Source organism: Scleropages formosus, chromosome 4, assembly GCF_900964775.1.
Source record: "Scleropages formosus chromosome 4, fSclFor1.1, whole genome shotgun sequence".
Lineage (NCBI taxonomy): Eukaryota > Metazoa > Chordata > Actinopteri > Osteoglossiformes > Osteoglossidae > Scleropages > Scleropages formosus.
This window is the reverse complement of record NC_041809.1, coordinates 6,206,091-6,223,698: the sequence shown is the minus strand read 5'-3', so window position 1 is coordinate 6,223,698 and position 17,608 is coordinate 6,206,091. Positions and strand designations below refer to the sequence as shown.

Below are 17,608 nucleotides of genomic sequence, written 5' to 3'. Positions count from 1 at the left end.
TAATTAACAAAGGTTAATTAGGATGATAATCTATGTCTATTATTAAAACAGTTTGTTCCCTTTGAGTCTGCTAATACATCTCATTAGTGTGACGGTTAAATCTGATCTTGGTCAGTCTTATGGAAAGGAGTGATGGACTAAAGTTCTGTCAAGCATATTTCTCTTGTAGGTACCTTGTCCCATTCATGTTGTAATTTGTAATGCAGTTTATGATCTGTGAGGCATCGTTAATTTTGCGTGCAATACATACGCAGGACTGTTATTACCCTTTTCAGATTATAATTGTCACTGCTAAAAGCCCATGTCTCGCTTTCATGTACTGTATAGGAAAGTATCTTCTTCCCATAATTACCTTTTAGTGTCATGGGTATTTTGCTAGCACAACATTTGTTTAAGAATGAAGGTGTATGTGAACATGAGAAGGGAAAAGAGAGGCTGAAACCTTTTGGATGGTGCTTCATTGCACACGAACGCAGAATCTCTTATTGAATATGCATAGAAAAAATGTGTCTGGTTTTTCTCCTGCTGTCATATTTCTCCTGACTGCTGCAACATGTTATCTCTGAATGAAATCGGAGGTACTGCTGATGTCCGTCTGTCTGTCCTACGGGAAGTCATGACCACACGGATCCTTATTCTTGATGCCACATTAAAAAGTAAATAAAGCAGAGCACTTGCAGCGTGATGTGTGCTGCACGTGCACTGGGTAAGGATGGAGAAAGGCTGAAGTACCTCAAACTGTTCCAGTGATTTAGGGTTTGATGGAATTCAGCTCCACTCATAGATGGACACTTCTGTTTATTGCCTTTTTTAATCTGTTTACTTTACTTTTCCTTTCAGGATTTTTCATTTTCCTCCTCCTTTTGGTTTCTTGGATTTAAAAAAAAAAAAAAAAAGAGAACACAACAGTGAAAATATGGGGGAACATTTAAAGTATTCATCATGGTCTGTGCTTATTTATCAATGTCAGTATTAAGTGTTTGTCCCCTCAGGAAACCAGAATTCCAGTCTCTGACCCGCCGAGGAAATGCTGCATCCTGTCAAGTGCTACTGGTAGAATTTGGGCAGAATTCCAGTTTCACACCCTTTCCCTTTTCTCCTCAGTTTAGTGGTCTTTTGGAGGATGGCGAAATGAATCGATAGTGTACTCTTCCAGATGAACACAGGCACGTGTACAGGTCCTAATTAAAGCTGAAAGGGAGCTTGGACTGAAGTCTGAGCAATGCTATCAATGTCGACTTGCGGAAGACAAATGAGCAGTCAGCAGATTTAACTTAAACATATAGTCTTTGACTCCCTAGACAGACATCCTCCATTTTTTTTTCTTACTTTGGATGCTCTTGTTGTACAAACCTGTCCACACTCAAATAATGTTGGAGAAACAGCCATCTCCAGAGCTCTGGTAACAATCAAATGAATAATATGGGAATTATCTAGGACTCTGGGACTGCTACAAGGGATGAGTGTCAGTTGCTGTGTCCAGTCCTTCAGCCTGGGTGTGTCTATCAGTTGGCACTCAACCCTGGTGACCAGGAGATGTGTCAAGTGGTGCTCTGTAGATGTGGAACACCACAGCTCAGACACAAGGAGCCTTTTGGGCACCAAAGAGCCGTTGTTTATAAGGCACCCAGCTGGCCCTACTCATCCATCGGCTGTTCTAACTTGTCTTAATGTTTGCGTTGGCAGGATGGAGAGGGACCTGCAGCTCCTCTGGCAGCTGAGACAGACTGAAGCCTTTATTTTTTGTTGATAGAAGCACCATGAGTGTAATGGCTTCGACTCGTTACAGGGGAGCCTTCGTAGTACGAGGCAGCAGAGCGAGCGGAGCATGGGGCTGACTGGCTGTTGTCAAGGTTGTCAGAGGCATTACCGTGTGTCAGACTCAACGAGCGTTTGTATTCCCGTCATCCCCTTTCGAGTGCAATGCCGTCAGCATGCTTCGACATACAAATCGCTCAACTATTGAATAATTCTGAGGCCTGCATTGAATAATACATGTACTCTGTCCATCTAATCTGATTTTGATCTAGAACAAAGGGGTTGGAGAGAAAGTCACAAATACTATTGGCGTTCTTGAATTTAAATTGAATTTGGCTTACATATGAAATGTCCTCATTTCTTCCCCTGCTCTTTGCTAAACTCCTTGAGCGGATTTCTGAAAATGTACGGTTCTGGTGCTGTTAAGTGCTTCCAGGTTACAGGGCATCTGGTTGCCATCATGACTTGTAAAGAGCCAATGCCGTTTAATAAGAAAACAGTGTTGGAATAAGTGAAACTTTGTTTTCTGCAACTTCCATTTGGTAGCATCTTTGGGTTTTTTCAATTCCAAGGATAATTTTATCGCTTCATTTAAGGTTTCAAGTACAGAAAGACTGATATGTTCCCCAACCAGAGAGATTCTTATTTGTGGATTTTGTGCTGAAATGTTGATATAACAATAAGGCAGTCATGACATTAATGTAGCAGCTGTAAGGATACAGTTTGAGATATTTTCAAATGAACATCCTATACCTGTAATAAGAGTTCATATAATTTTTAAATGATCTTGAAGGAGAAGGAGGGAGCAACATTCATCACTGCATATTGGTGTGACAGTGGTGGAGAGAGTGAGCAGCTTCAGATTCCTGGGTCTTCACATTACTTAAGATCTCACCTGGTCTCGCAACACTGCACATCTGGTCAAGAAATCGTGTCAGCGTCTGCACTTCTTGAGAAGGCTGAGGAAATTTGGCATGCCAAGCCGAATCCTCAGAAGCTTCTATAGGTGTGCGATCGAGAGCGTCCTCACCAGCTCGATCACAGTGCGGTTTGGAAGCTGCGCGGTACAGGATCGTAAGGCGCTACAGCGAGAGGTGAAAGCTGCTCAAACCATCACTGGAACCTCCTTACCATCACTGGAGAGCCTATACCAGGCTAGAACCATCAGAAGAGCTAGTAACATCATCAAGGACAATAGTCATCCCCAGCACAGCCTTTTCGCACCCTTACCATCAGGCAGACGCTACAGGGAGCGTTAAAGCCGGAACTTCAAGGTCGAAAAACAGTTTTTGCCCACCGGCCATCAGGCTTGTGAACGATACCCATCCGCTGCCTCTCCACCCATCACGGCAGACACATATTACTCTCTGAGCCTGAGAGGTGTCAACTACCCCCATCCTTCCCACATACACGTCCACAACGCCAATAACATACAGACCCCCTTTCAACTGCGAATAGACCCAATCTACCTCTGCAGGACTTTGCACATGTACGACTTACATCTTTACATTGCTCACTATACACTTTATATACGTATATAACTTCGCTTCTTGGTTTTTTGCACTGATAGTAATTTTTGTCATTTGTGAGTTACGCCTTGTTTTTCTTTCCTTATGTCCTTACAATTTATTTCATAGGCTGCTGAGAGGATTCACAGAGTAAGAATTTCATTGTATGGTGTAACGAGCCGTTTACTGTACACATGACAAACTCTTGAATCTTGAAAGTCACCAGAACAACAAAGCAACACCAGATACAATTTTTTCTATGGTTGCTTTTTCTGTAGATGTCTTCACATGGTAACTGTTAAATGTTCTTGACTTTCTGGAGAGAATGCATCCACGCAAGTGTATCTCAGATGCACAAATTAGAACCACTTAGCAGTGGCTAAATAGAACTTCTATGTGGATAGAGACTCCAGTGCTATTGTAGCTTAAGTTGAGGCCTCTGGTTTTTGATTTCAAGGCTGAAGATTTTTGGGACATGGCGGTTATAGGTCCAAGGCTTACGTTGTTTTAACACTGTCTATTCTAAACCAAATTGGTGACATTTTCATCCCAGTGCTGGAACAAAGGTCTTTTGAATAGAAAGTGAGATTATAAGAGTAACAGAGTAATTACTCTCTGGGCATCTGCCACAAGAAATGCCAGAACAACAAGAGGAATATAAATGAATGACAACTTTTTTTTTTTTTTTATATATAAATTTCTCCACAGTCTACTGTAATGATGATGCCTGTGGGCACAAGTCGTGGAATTTCAGACATTTATATTTGACACTGTAGCTATGAGATTTGGCTATAGTAGTGGTTCCTCACAACTGTAGCATTAAGCTAATGTGGTGACAGAAGAGTAGATGTGGACAGAGCTGGAAGCATTGCCTCTGATTGGTGACGCCATTGACGCAAAGGGACAGGATAAGTCGGCTATGAAAATACAGCAGATTAAATCTAGGGAGGAGCTGTTGTGCAGTGTGTTAAGACCATCTCCTCATGTTCCTTTTCCCAGGATGACTGGAACAGTGTTGACTCCTCCAACCGGAACTCGGCACACAGCAGTGCAGATGACAAAGCCCACGGCCCGGAGACGCTTCCCCCAGGTACACCAAGTATACCTCACCACACTCCACCTTCCTTTCTTTATTCTAGGCTTCTCACCAGGGGTTTGCTAGCCCAGCCTTCCACTCCATGGGCAGTACAGTTGGTTTATTTGCAAGGCCGCTTCCTCTAGTTATATAAGCACCCGGTTAAAAAAGCATGAAGTGCATCAGACCATATAATGATCCTACAGCCATGTCCGTGATCTTGGTCTCTTGGCCATTCCCTCTCAGGTAAAGGTCCACTTCCCTGGTGGACTAATTTGTGAGCCTTCAAGGTCAGCCCAGATTTCAATTCAGTAGGGCTACTTACTACCGGGCCCCAGGTACAAGCATGTGTTTCTTATGTGAGGAGCTGAATTTTATAGAAAGATATGGGTGAGGGATGGATGGGGTTTGTATGGAGTGAGAATTTGTTCATGAGCTAAACAATGGTAACCTGCTGCATTTAATATCATAAGTAATGAGTTTTACAGCTGTCCTAGGGAAAAGGAAGATTTCTGTTCTTGATCAGTGCCATCTGTCTTGATTACTCTTGTATTCTCCATTTCCTAGTTGGATATGTAAAGTCAGAGTAATGTATTCTAGAAAAATTGCTCTCTTTCATCATACAGTAATTATGGCTCTATAGGCAAGTGAATGCAAGACATTCTGCTCAGAGAAGTGATTTTATTATCCCCCCCCCCATCACAAACATCAATATTAGAGACATTGGCATGTGGCATGTATTTTTTTAAGCACAACTTTTGTATAGAACTTCAGCAGAGAATAATAATGTCAAAGGAAACAGGTTCTCATTTCAATGATAGTGTACAAGACAGATGCTGATATGACTACTCTGGCTGTTTACCAGTTAGTTACTCAGTAGCTTATTTATTGGTGTACAGGGCTCATATGGAGAACGGGTCCTGCTATTTCAGCGGAAGCACACGCCTCCACCTCAGGGGTCTCGTCTTCCCTTTTCGCTAGAAAGCTGATTGGCAGGATTTCGTGCTCAGAGGAAGAAATTTCTGCTCTTCGATTACCAGAGGACGTTTGCATTTTTGTCGTCGCCCCTCACTAGGAATGGGCCCCACTCGGTAAATTATATAAACCCCAGAAATCCTGGCAATGTTGTTTTCTGTCCAAGCAATGATTTAAGTGGTCTTATAATTATGCAGTTGAGGGCAGGGCAGTGACAGAAGCCTGCAGACCCTCTGAAGGTACACCTGAGTCACAGAAACTGCAGCAGAGGGGGGCTTCGTGTTGGATGCCTCAGAGATGACGGAGTTCCAGGCAGACAGTGGCGTCTCCTGCAGTGATGACAGAGGCTCCGCCGTGTTTATTGACCGAGTTGGGAATGGTGCCTCCTAACAGTTGTCTTTGGATGATGTGCGCTGCTGCTTATTGGCTGTGCCATGCGGTCTTCTCTTTTCACAAGTTTCAACTCTTAAAGCTTTTTTCCCACTTCAGAAAATTACTTTTAGTAATGGAACTATAAACGGTAATGAAAATATTGGGAGAATCTGAGTATGGGGACATGGAATAAATGCAGAGGATTCCATTTTTAGTATTTCTCTTCAGTGTTTGGCAGCTCAGAGGTGCACTTTAAATTTGAGCCGCTGGAAAAGACAATGTCTATATAATGTACGTCTCCACAATGCAGGGTGTGTTCAACAATTTTTCTGTTAATCTTCCTTGTTTGTACAGTATGTGTATTCAGTATGGTAAGCAGCTGTGTTATGTTAAGCAGCAGAAGCCATGACCAGTCAGATCCGTTTATATTTGTGCTTCTGATTCAACAGACTTTTCTTTCTTTACCTGTGCATTGAGGTTTTGGGTAGGCACACCTCTGTTTTAGAAATGTAATTAAAGCTACTTGATCTTTATAACTCTGCCTTCCTTGAGTCATAAATATAATTTCAAAGATCTTTTTGTACGTTAACTTAAGTCATGCCTTGTAATTGGATACAAGACCTCTGAACTTATAAGCAAACCTGATTTCCTCCCCCCCCCCTCCATTTTTAAAATACTGTTTACTGCTGGAAAACTCTCAGGTTTAGCCTAAAGCAGCACACCAGACAGGTGGGTGAGAGTTTGGTTTGACTTGGTCCTTCAGTAGTATGGAAACTCTGGCTCATCTGCAGAGTTCTCCTCTTTCAAGTGTGTTGGGCCGTTGGTTAGGCGTCTGCTGGTCCGGAATACTCCTATAGGCTGTGCTCATGAACCAATGGGAGTTTTTGTTTCCGACAGTCCTTTAAAAAAAAATCCAATAAATAATTTGGGTTGCTGAGGGGTAGGAGTCACAAATGACATGATGGGGGGGGGTCATGTGCTGTTACAGACCCTTTTACTGGCAAGTGGAGAGCAGTGTGTTTGACAGTCATTGAATAAACCATAGAACATTTGCCCTTTCACTAAATGACTCCAGGTGGCTGATATCTTAAACTTTGTCTTAAAATTTTTCAGCACTTAGCTTGTGTTCCACATCCTGGCACAGAATCAGTCCCTGTAGTTTCCCCACTTTCTAATGGATCAGGTGCAACCAGTACCAGCTGTTTATTTCTCTCTCGTTCTATGAAACACTTCAGTCTAGAATCTTTTGTGCAAGTGGAACAAGGAGAGCTTCACGTGTGGCCTTCAGCAGCATCTGAGAAGCTATGAGAAACAAATCATTGTGGTTGTTTAGGAGGTGATGTCATCAGACAGACTAATACGTTCCATTAGCATTAGGCTCTGACCATTAAGGCTGAAGGAACCTTTGCTGTGTTAACATGACACACAGTTTGTTCATAAGGGAGAGTATTTAGGCTTCAGCAAGTTTGGCCATAACGACAGGAAGCAGCATAATAGTTGGAGACATCTAAAGGTGCTGGGTTCGAGTCCCTCTCTAACTGCTCTACCCTTGAGGGGATATTTACTTGGAATCAATACAGTAAAAATACCCTGCTGTATAAATGGGCAAATGCTTCTAAAGTTGCAGTTTTTTTTTTTTTTTTTTTAAACTTTGGAAGTTATGTTGGGCAAAGGTGTCACATGAAGGTTAATGACAACCAAATATGGGTAAGATGCAGGATGAAGCAAGTATTTAGCATTTCATGGCTATTGGTTAACCAATTATTAGACCCATACATGAATTTAATCTGCTTCAAATAAGGGTCACCAGAGCCAATCTGTAGTCACGTTTTTATGTATTCCTTCTTACAACTTTGTTACAGTGCCCCTTGTGCACTGCCGGATGGCAATATTCAGCAAGACAATTAGTGTCAGAGACACATTATTCAGAGCCTTTTCTCATTATAACACTATAGATGGACTACCAGAGATCAATAAGATTAATTGCTCTTTTTTTTTTTTTCCCGCCTTTCCTTTTGGTCTCTCCTTGACAGACAATGCAGTCGATGCGTAGTGTATGATTTAGAGGGCTCATTAACATAGGTTAGCAGTTTCTTTTATTTTTTATTTTTAAATCCAAGTGGTGTTGATTTTTAAAGTTTAAAGAAGTGTTTGAGACTGGCCTACATTGAAGTTGGAGATGATCTACCACCTTTGGGACCTACTCATGACATTGTTTAGGAATTGGAGAACTAAAGACTTGTATTTATCTAATTTAAAACCCACAATAAAGCAGATGAACTAACATCTGTCGATTTATTTTTATCAGTTTATTAATTTATGAGAGGTCTTTATCCAGTGAAATTTGGAGTGATCTAGAAAAATCCCCGCCAGTTTAACTACCTCTGATTCTTCTGTATCCAGTCCCTGTCCAAGATATGGATGCTCACTTGAAATAATCTATAACCGAAATCCTTCATGTTCCCACAGCCTTTCTGCCATGATATACCGTGAGAGATATGCATCTGGTTGACTTATACCTGTTGGTTGGGTGCTGTGCAACACATTTACTTTGTAGAGTAGAACATTTGGTGCTCATCTGCAGAGAAAGCCAAAAAAAACTAAGGAGTGTAACTATCTGCTGTCCATCTCCTTTTTGTAGGTTTAACATTGAACAAGTCTAGATACCCTTGAGTACTGCACACCCACTCATCATCTTCCACTCTTTTTTCCCCTTTTTTTTTTTTAAAAAAAAAAAAAAAAAAAAAAAAAAAAAACCCCATAGGGAAGGTGAGGTGGCAGGACTTTGATCAGGACCTGTACGTGGGGGCGACTGTGGTGAGACCAGGGCAGGATCCATACGCCCGCAACAAGTTCAACCAGGTGGAGAGTGACAAGCTCCGCATGGACCGAGCAATCCCCGACACCAGACATGACCAGTAAGTCTCTGAGGCCAGTGAAATCTTTGTCCTCTGCTGTGGTGTCACCTGAAGACGGTGAACATGTGTGTTTTAATACAGTTATCTATGCCCAGATGGAGCAAAGCAATTCAGCTGTGGCTCTGCATTCCAAATATACGTGCTGGTCCGGTGGCAGTCTCTCTTAATTTTGCTTTGAGACGGGAGGTTCATTAGGACACAGTGGTCCTTCTGCACCTCTTTGTGAGGCTTCAGTCCTTGATGTCAATCATTGTCACGTTGTTGTTTCCGGAGCCCTTCATTTTCGAATGGTTTATATGCTCAGGTCATTTAAGGGCAGGTTGCAGTTTTTCACTTTTATCATTGTGACATCTCTTATGGCTATTGCCTCAGTTATTGCGGCATTAAAGCATATAGGTCTTTAAGACAATAGCTCACTCTCTTACAACCATACAAGTCAGTCATTCGGCAGTGAGTCACGTGCCATCCTTGCTTTTACTTCTGAGCTTCACGTTCTGTTAAAACTTCCAGATCTCATATCTTTGTCATGAGATGAGAGAGATGGGTCCCCCCCCCTCCCCTCCTTCTTTTGGGATTGTTTGCGTGTGTGCTCTCATGCTATAACATTGTGGCAACTTGATACTGTAGCGGATAGAACTACTGTTTCCAAATCTGAAGGTACCGCATACTGCTGTAGTACCCTTGAGCAAGGTACTTGCCCTAAATTGCTCCAGTAAAAATTACCCACTGTACAAATGGATAAATAATTCTAGATGGCTTTAACGCTGTAAGTCGATTTGGAGAAAGCTAAATGAATAAGTGTCTGTCTCTCCTTCCCCTGGTTTGCTCATTTGTACAGAATGTAAGACCCCCAGCACTTGTTCCACGTTGCTCTACGTGGCTTGCGTTCCTCAGCTGAGGTTGCTCAGACAGGTTCCCAAGCGCCGCCCACCAATCCCAAATTAAGAGCACGGGCCGTGTGGTTTGGTGACAGGGTGCTTACTTTGCAGAAGGGGAAGAATACATGCAAATGAAGTCGAAGCCGTGCGCTTTCGTCTTAGCTGTGCCCCCCTTCATCGCTCCCCCCCCCTTCATCGCTTTACACTGTGAGCTGCCCTGCTTCTGTCATGAACCTTTTCAGCCTAACAATAAAAGCTGACAGCTTTTTGGACCACTATCTTTCTGCCTGAGACGCTGCCCAGCTGGAATCAATACATCGGCATCTCTTAATTAACTCCCTTCGTTTGGTCGCAAAACATTTTAAGTAAAACCTTCGTCAACAAACTGTAAAATTTAGGGAATGGGAGACTTCCGTTAAACTTTGCGTATGACCATGGGAACGTGAATCTGGTGCAGAAATGCTCAGGTCAAACCACTTACTCAACGATCTGATGAATTGATTGGGTTTGTCTTTTATGGTAATGGTGCACTGTTGTTTTTGTAGGTGATTTATGCCCGCCTTCATGTTATTTGCTCTGTGCACACCAAGTTTAATACACCTTAAATACACCTGGGAGGATATGGAGTGAACTGGAAACGAATTCTTTAGTAGCACCATCTGTTATGCACGTTAGTTTCTGGATATCCAGTTTATTCTCACGATCCTGTTCCAGTATTATGCTTGCATTGCAGATTGCAATTTTCAAATCATTCTCGCAGCGCTGCCTTGCTATATAATGTGGATTTAAAAAATTTGCAACCATGCAAGCCTTGACAGTAATTTACTGCGAATGGTCTTTTTTTCTGTCCTAAGTGGCTTTAACAGACCCGTCATTCCGTCTGACTCCTAACTTCCATTCCCCATTCCTGAGACTGTGAGGTCTGTGTTCTTCCCACCGGCATCTTGTCTGGAAGTGCAACATTCTGCAGTCTCCTTCTGAAACGGTGTGAGACGGGCTAATGCAGCGTGACACGATCTGCAAGCACCCGTCTTCTCCTGTTGGAAGGCAAAGGTCCCACCGGCGTTCGTCCACACGCCAGATTCAGGTCCACGTTGCCCTATTGTGTTACTCCTTCAACCCTTACTAGGTCCAGCCCAAGATCTTGACAGCTAATGAACAGGTTGCTGGAAATGCAAGCAGCCCCACTCCTACATTCTGTGCATGTTACCGAATTTAGGATAAACCATTTGTTTGTTTGCTCTATGGTTATTTTGCTCTCCGGTTTACTTTTCTATGCAGTGCACATTTTATTTGCCATGAGGTGATAATTCACATGTCAGAGTGCCTGTCCATCTCTGCCACATGAAGCTAGGCAAACAGAGCAGATGCCGTTGCCTATTAAAGGCAATCTGAGGTTAATTTGGGACCAGTGCTTTAATCTGATAATCTGATTGCCTTCTAGCCTGTGTATCAAGAAGAGGTTCCAGAAAGGAAAGCTCTAGAAAGAATTCCTGGGACACCAACGGAAAATGGATTGTTGCTGAGGGCATATCCAGGATGAGTCAGGATTGATGGTGAGAAAGAATTATGGGTAGGAAGTGGTTGATCAGTACGGGGGTGCGGTGGCGCAGTGGGTTGGACCACAGTCCTGCTGTCCGGTGGGTCTGGGGTTCAAGTCCCGCTTACGATGCCTTGCGACGGCCTGGCGTCCCGTCCTGGGTGTGTTCCCTTCCCCCTCTGGCCTTACGCCCTGTGTTGCCGGGTAGGCTCCGGTTCCCCGTGACCCCATATGGGACGAGCGGTTCTGCAAATGTGTGTGTGTGTGTGTGTGTGTGTGTGTGTGTGTGTGTGTGTGTGTGTGTGGTTGATCATTAATGGCGTTGTTGGTAGCAAAGTTTTCTCGCTAACTGTGTGGTCAGTGTCTTTGAGGACTTCAGGAGCTGGATGCCCTGAGATCATGCTTGGCTGCCACATCCCACCCTCACACCCACCCAGGAAATGGTTGTCTCGTGGTGTTTGTCGGAAGGAAAGCGCTACACTTGCCTTCTGGAATCATCACTTTAGGAGCCATGTTTTAGGAACGAAGCTGGACAGTCTGTAGCCTCTGGATCCCTAGGGGAAATAACAGAGAATGTATAAAAACATGAATCCCTAACAAGGGCAACAATCTCAGCGTAGCGGACAGTGCAACCAAAAATGGTATGCCTTTGAGTTCTTTGCGTCAAATGCAGCAGTGGAAATGCCAACCTTCAATTCCTTGCGAATCGAAAGTTATGACAGTTTTCTTATGAGAATCGTGAATTATGCCTGAGGTATGGAGAAAGGATTTGCTGATTTTAGTTTCCTTTTTGTGAAGTAATTCACAAGTACAGATTTCATGGTGCAGGGTTAGTACCGTGCAAATTAGTGGCACTAATGCTAACATGTCACAGTTACTTGTTTAGAGCACCTCATTATGCAGAGATCACAAGATAATTTATCTCTGCATCAGAGATGTTAAGGCATGGTGCATGTGAAATCAATTACCTCAAGTAAACAGTACTGAATGCATCTATTTTCTCCTTTTCTTTTTTTGCTGTTAAATGATCTCGTCATCGCCTGTGAATGTGGTGTCCGCACAGGTGACCCACTGTCTATTTTTAAAAAAAAGAAGAAACCCGAACAGCTGCTGTTTGAGGCCCTGACCAGATGTCTTGTCTAATATTTTAAAAAGAAAGTTATGGAAACAACAAATTTTATTCTCAGTTAAGTGGAATTTGCCAAAGGGGTTTGCTGTTCCTCTCTGGTCTTTGTGAGGAATGAAAAAATGTTTTTGAACTCCCACTGCTTTGTGTTGCAAGTAATCCCAGCATGTAATTACAGGCACCATCATTATAATTGTCACTGTAGCATGTGACATATATATAACACAGTATAGTGATTATAAGAACCTTATTTAAATTTTAACATTTGCTTTGATTTAGGTTGCTTGTCACTTCTTTCGAATTGCTCGAGGGATATTTGTTAGATGGAGTCCTGCTGGATGCTCACTGGCCCGTGGAAGGTTTTGCTTGGAGTGAATTCCTCAGGGATCCTGCATGATGCGTCTCCACCCTGAGCAATACACGGATATGAGTACTTCACGGCATTAACAAAACAAACACACATTTGGCCCCCACGCCTCCGGCACATTGTCGCCCTCGGACAGAGGAGGAGACTAGCTCAGCGTCTTTTCCTCGGCCCCGGCTCCATCTCAAGTGCATCCCGGCCTGCTCGCAGGCCCACGATTTCAGGTTGTTTCCCTGCAGGGCTGATGTTAATGTAGTAGTGGGTGGGCACTACACTTCAGTGCTTAGAGGTTGATCCATATTTATGATTCGGTGATGCCTCTAATTAAAGCAAATCACCCAAAGCTTGATGCACGTCCCAACAGAGGGTTTGTCTAAACTTTGTTTTTCCCCTCCATGTAATAGCCTAGCAGATGTTACTAGAGCTAGCTAAAGCACTGGGATAATTTAAAGGTACCAATACAAAATTAGCCCTATTATCCCAAATTTGTGTTTTTCCTTTGGCTGTATTTTTTTAAATTTTTTTTTTGGTCATCTGCAGGAATAAGTCATTTAATTTTTAATTTTTTTTTTTTCCTTTCTTCAGTTCATTGTCCTCTGATTGTCAAGGTGATACATTTGGTTACTGAAGTCATGTGATTATTGTTCTGAGTAAATAAATATGAGCAACACACACACACTGGCTGAAGCCGCTTGTCCTAAGCGGGGTCACGACGAGCCGGAGCCTAACCCAGCAACACGGGGTGTAAGGCTGGAGCAGGAGGGGACGCACCGGGGATGCACCCGGGACACACCCAGAACCCAGTCCATCACAAGGCACCCCAAGCAGGACTCGAACCCCAGACCCGCCAGACAGCAGGACCCGGCCAAACCCGCTGTGCTGCTGCGCCCCCATAATATGAGCAACTGTCCTCTCAAATAATTGATTACTGTTCAAAACAATGCAAAAACCATTAAAATTTGAGCTTTCTGTTTTTATATGTTGATTTTAATTTATATATTTTTTTTTTTTTTTAAAAAAGTGCTTTGACTTATAGTTGGGCTTTTGAAGATTACTAAACTCATTCTGGTCTTTTTTTTATTGTGGTTTTATTCTTGTTTACTTCATAAACAAGAATACGCCATACTTCAATGCAGAAATCGATCTTCTGAAGTGAATTTTAAAGAAAACACTAAGGTAGAGGGAAGAATGCTTCCTCAGAGTTCTGTGAAAATACTTGGGAAGGCACCATCCTTCATGGGTTTAAGGAAGCAAATGCACTTGGTCAGATATCAGTACTTTCTCATTTCTTTTGAAGGGTGTAAAAGTCTCTGAAGCGCTGTCGGAGACATTTAGAGATGTCTTCTATATTGTCTGAAAGAGGCAATTAATCACAGCAGTGTGTGAAACACAAAGTGATTCAGTCTGCATTATACTCCCAGGGCTCTGCAGTTTAATGTTGGCGTTCACCACAGTAAAAGCGCATCCCCACTTGTTTCCCCACACTGGAGTATTCATCAAGGAATGCGGACGTCTGAGAAGTGCTGTACCACCTACCATCCTTTTTCCAGCATTTCCATTTTTTCTTCAAGTGGTACTGAGTGCAAGAAGGGAAAAAGGCAAAGGAACTGCTGCCCGTTGTTGCTCCTCTGACACCTTTTTCTCTGCCTCTATGATAAGAGTTTTTCTTTTGATCGTGATCATCGCTGCCTTATTTCTGAAAAGTACACCCATCACTCCGTCAGTCTGTCTGTTCCTGGTCTTGGAAATGCCTTTGTTCTACCCACTGGTATCCCGTGTGTGCCCAGTGTGAGTGTTTCTGGATGGGATGTTCCATGGTCTGCGCATCCAACTTGGGTCCAGCATGCTGAGCAGTAGTGAGATCTGCTACTTAAGGGCCTCTTGTCTCCCAGGGCATCCAGCATTCCTCCATGGTGCAAATTCAACGTCCCTCTGACTTTGTGTATAGAGAGACACACACACACACACACACACACACACACACACACACACACACACACACACACACACACACACACACACTCACTAGGAGCCCTCTTTCCTTCAGAGTTCCTCCTTCAGCCCTCATTATGGCAAGAACAAGCTCCCCGAGAGCGCTGTACTAATGGACATTGTTCTTGTGCCTGATCAGCGGCCGGCCACCTCTGCCAGCGCTAATGAGCAGAAATACTGTTCCGAGATGAGAATCGAGATTTAACAATCAGCCTGTGCACGCTGAGCGGAGCAGACCAGAGCTGGGCACAAACACAACAGCGACCGCGCTTGAGGGACAGAACCCCCTCGGGGAGATCCCTCACCCAGAGCAACACATGCCGAAAGTCAAGCCCCATTGGCCAAGTGACACTCCAGACAGAACGGTCCTTGGGGGTGGCAGTCTGACAGCTGTTCCAACAACGGGTCCATCACTGTGCCAGTGGGATAACTGTGCGGCTGTAGGGCAGCCAAGCAGAGCGCCTCGCGGCGCAGGGCCCCCCCCAGCTGCCCAAGGAAGATGGATGGCCGTTGACGTCCACGTTGAGCAGCTTTCTGACAGTAACCGGTCAGCGTAGCTCTCTGGTGGTTATTTGCATGTGACAGTTTTGTTAGGCATAAATGCAGTGTGTCATTGTGTAGTCTGGGATTGTCAAGTTTTAATGTTGTTATTTGAGTCCTGCAGGTTAAGCGGAAAAACGGCATAGATGGTCCCAAAAAGAATATACAGGCAAATTGAGGCGTGTTATTGAATGGTTTAAGTCCCTCCAGATGGTCTTCTGTTGTACCTTTGGGTGCGGTGCTTGACCTTAAAGTTTGAGTAAACATCCGGGTCGGCGAGTGGGAGGTTCAAAAACATGCAAATTACCGATGGATAAAACAGGCCACTAATCAACTAAATAATAAATAACTATTATAATTAATGTGGTTGTGAGCTGTTTGCGAATCGTGAAATGAATATGTTAATGACTTTTTTTTTTTTTTTTTTCCATGAAAGTTTGAGTTTATGAATTCGGGCCGAGTGCCAGGTCAGATGTTTGCGTTCCCACAAATCCCCTCCAGGTTTGGAGTACTTTGGCACACTTCACCTTCGTAGATCAAATATGCAGTGCGTTCAGGAATAATGCCTTTGTCTGGTCTCGCTGGTTCTCCGCAAATGTTTTTCCAGATAAATTTCAAAGATTGTTTTTCCCCCAGTATGTTCTTTTAATGTTGATTTCAGCCGAGTTGGGATGATGTCTGCTAATGGGCGCTAAATGAGCAGTTTGCCCATACAGGTTTTAGTGTAGTTTAATGTGGTAATTTTCTTTACTGCTCTCTTTGGACTTGAGGTCCAGACTCTGAACTCCCTGCCCTGAGTATGCGATGAGCTGCGTAGAACTTCCTTGTAGTTTAGAGATTTGTTTGTCGCTCGGAACACGGTGCTTTGGAGAGCTTCTATAAACATGAGGCTGAGTGGATTACGGTCATGTTTTAAGAGTTGCCCTGTTGAAAAGACACCCACAGTAAAACCTGGATGCAGACTTTCAGATTTTTCTTCTTACATTCAGGTCGCCGAATGGCTGTAAAAGGGCTGTCAGATTGAAGTCACGTTCGCGGGTCTTTCTTTTAACGTGGTTTACGTTGTTTGCTCCCAAAGCCTCCTATTACTCTGCAAGTGGCATGAGTAGATGTGGATGTATAACCCAGATTCCTTTGCCTAGTCTCTCCCCCATCCCCTGTGGTGCTGGTGGCGGTGGTAGGATTGCCTGAGGTTGTCTTTTTCACAGAGTAGCTAGACGGGGAAAAAATACCGGCAATGTTGTTCCCTTGCACCCAGTGGGTGAGCTCTCGCAGCGGCGGGATTATGAATAATCCAAGAGCGTCTCTCGTGACCCTTCTACGTTGCTCACCTGCTTCCCAGAGCCCGCGACCAAGTGTCGGGGCTGCAGGTGCAGGAGGTGGAGTCACCAGGCTCTCTGGAGGTTATGTGCCCGACTCTTATTCTTTGCCCCTTTCCGCAGAAATGACTTCAGCCTCCAACCCCACCCTTCCCAAATATTAAAAGGCTGACACCGTGTGCATCTGAGCAAAAGGTGCCCACCGCGTGGAAAATTTGCATACATATTACGCATATATTTAAATAAATTTGCAACTGTTTTGTCCCGCGCAACCGTGAACAAGTGATTGCAGAAATGTCCTTCATTGTAACCACCTTATGTTTTTAATATACCCACTGTTATATGTAATGTGTGCTGACCGAAGGGAACGTTTGGAGCATTAGAGGTTTCACGAGTCACTCAATTTTGCTTTATACATTTCATAACGGCGGTAGTATTAGATTGAGGCAAACTCTAAAGTAGCCTGCTTGGGGTGTATAAACCGTTTTTTTATCTAATCATCAGTAGATCTAGATCCTTTCACCCCGGGTTTTCAGCACTGAATAAAGTCTGATTTTGTTAATGAAAGTAAATGAGGAAAATATTTTATCTTCAGACTTTGCAGGGAAATTCTTCTTCATTCACAATGCAGGGAATGACCTAAGCGGCGTGCGAAGTGAACGTTAGTCTGCGTGTCGAGTCAGAAGCCCGTCTCCTTGTACCACGTCCCAAGGGTCCGTGTCACGCCGAGTCACTGCGGCTGGCCTTCGCAGACATCTGGCGTCAGGAGTCTGAGGCCGTCATCAACTCAGACTGGGTCATTTCCCCCTCCCTTTGTTCCTCTGAGGACACTTAACCACACGCTCTGGCTTATATCCCAGCATGCTCTAGTCTACTTGAGTGCAGAGTGCGTGGCCAGATAGGGGCGCAATTTCACTTTTCCGGAGGGGTTGGGGGCGTAGGCCGAGTGGCGCTCGCCATCCGAAACCGCGTTCTTTTCTCATCGCGCCCCCGCGTCGAATGCTGCTCCCACCACCTCCAAACCCCTCGTTGCTAACGACGTGCTGGAAATAAACGGTATAATTACAGCGAATCGCAGGGCGGACACACTGGAGCATGGCTGCCTGGGTGTCTGGCAGAGCTGGATAATCTTCCCGCTGGGACCGAGGAACGTGTCTCAAGTCACACCTGTGGAGAAGTGACACCTGTCATTTTCGGCGCCGGCTTGGGAACACGCCGAGGCAGCAACGGGACACGCGAGACA

At 44.1% G+C, this 17,608-nt stretch overlaps 1 protein-coding gene across 1 annotated transcript in view; it reads left to right on the top strand.

Moving 5' to 3' along the window:
• The window catches only part of galnt2 (UDP-N-acetyl-alpha-D-galactosamine:polypeptide N-acetylgalactosaminyltransferase 2), a 75,223-nt gene that overhangs the window by 44,194 nt on the left and 13,421 nt on the right, over positions 1–17,608 (top strand). The window contains exons 2-3 of the mRNA XM_018749546.2: positions 4,266–4,356; positions 8,453–8,606. Of these exons, the coding sequence (XP_018605062.2) occupies positions 4,266–4,356; positions 8,453–8,606 (245 nt within the window). The remainder of the gene's footprint in view (positions 1–4,265; positions 4,357–8,452; positions 8,607–17,608) is intronic.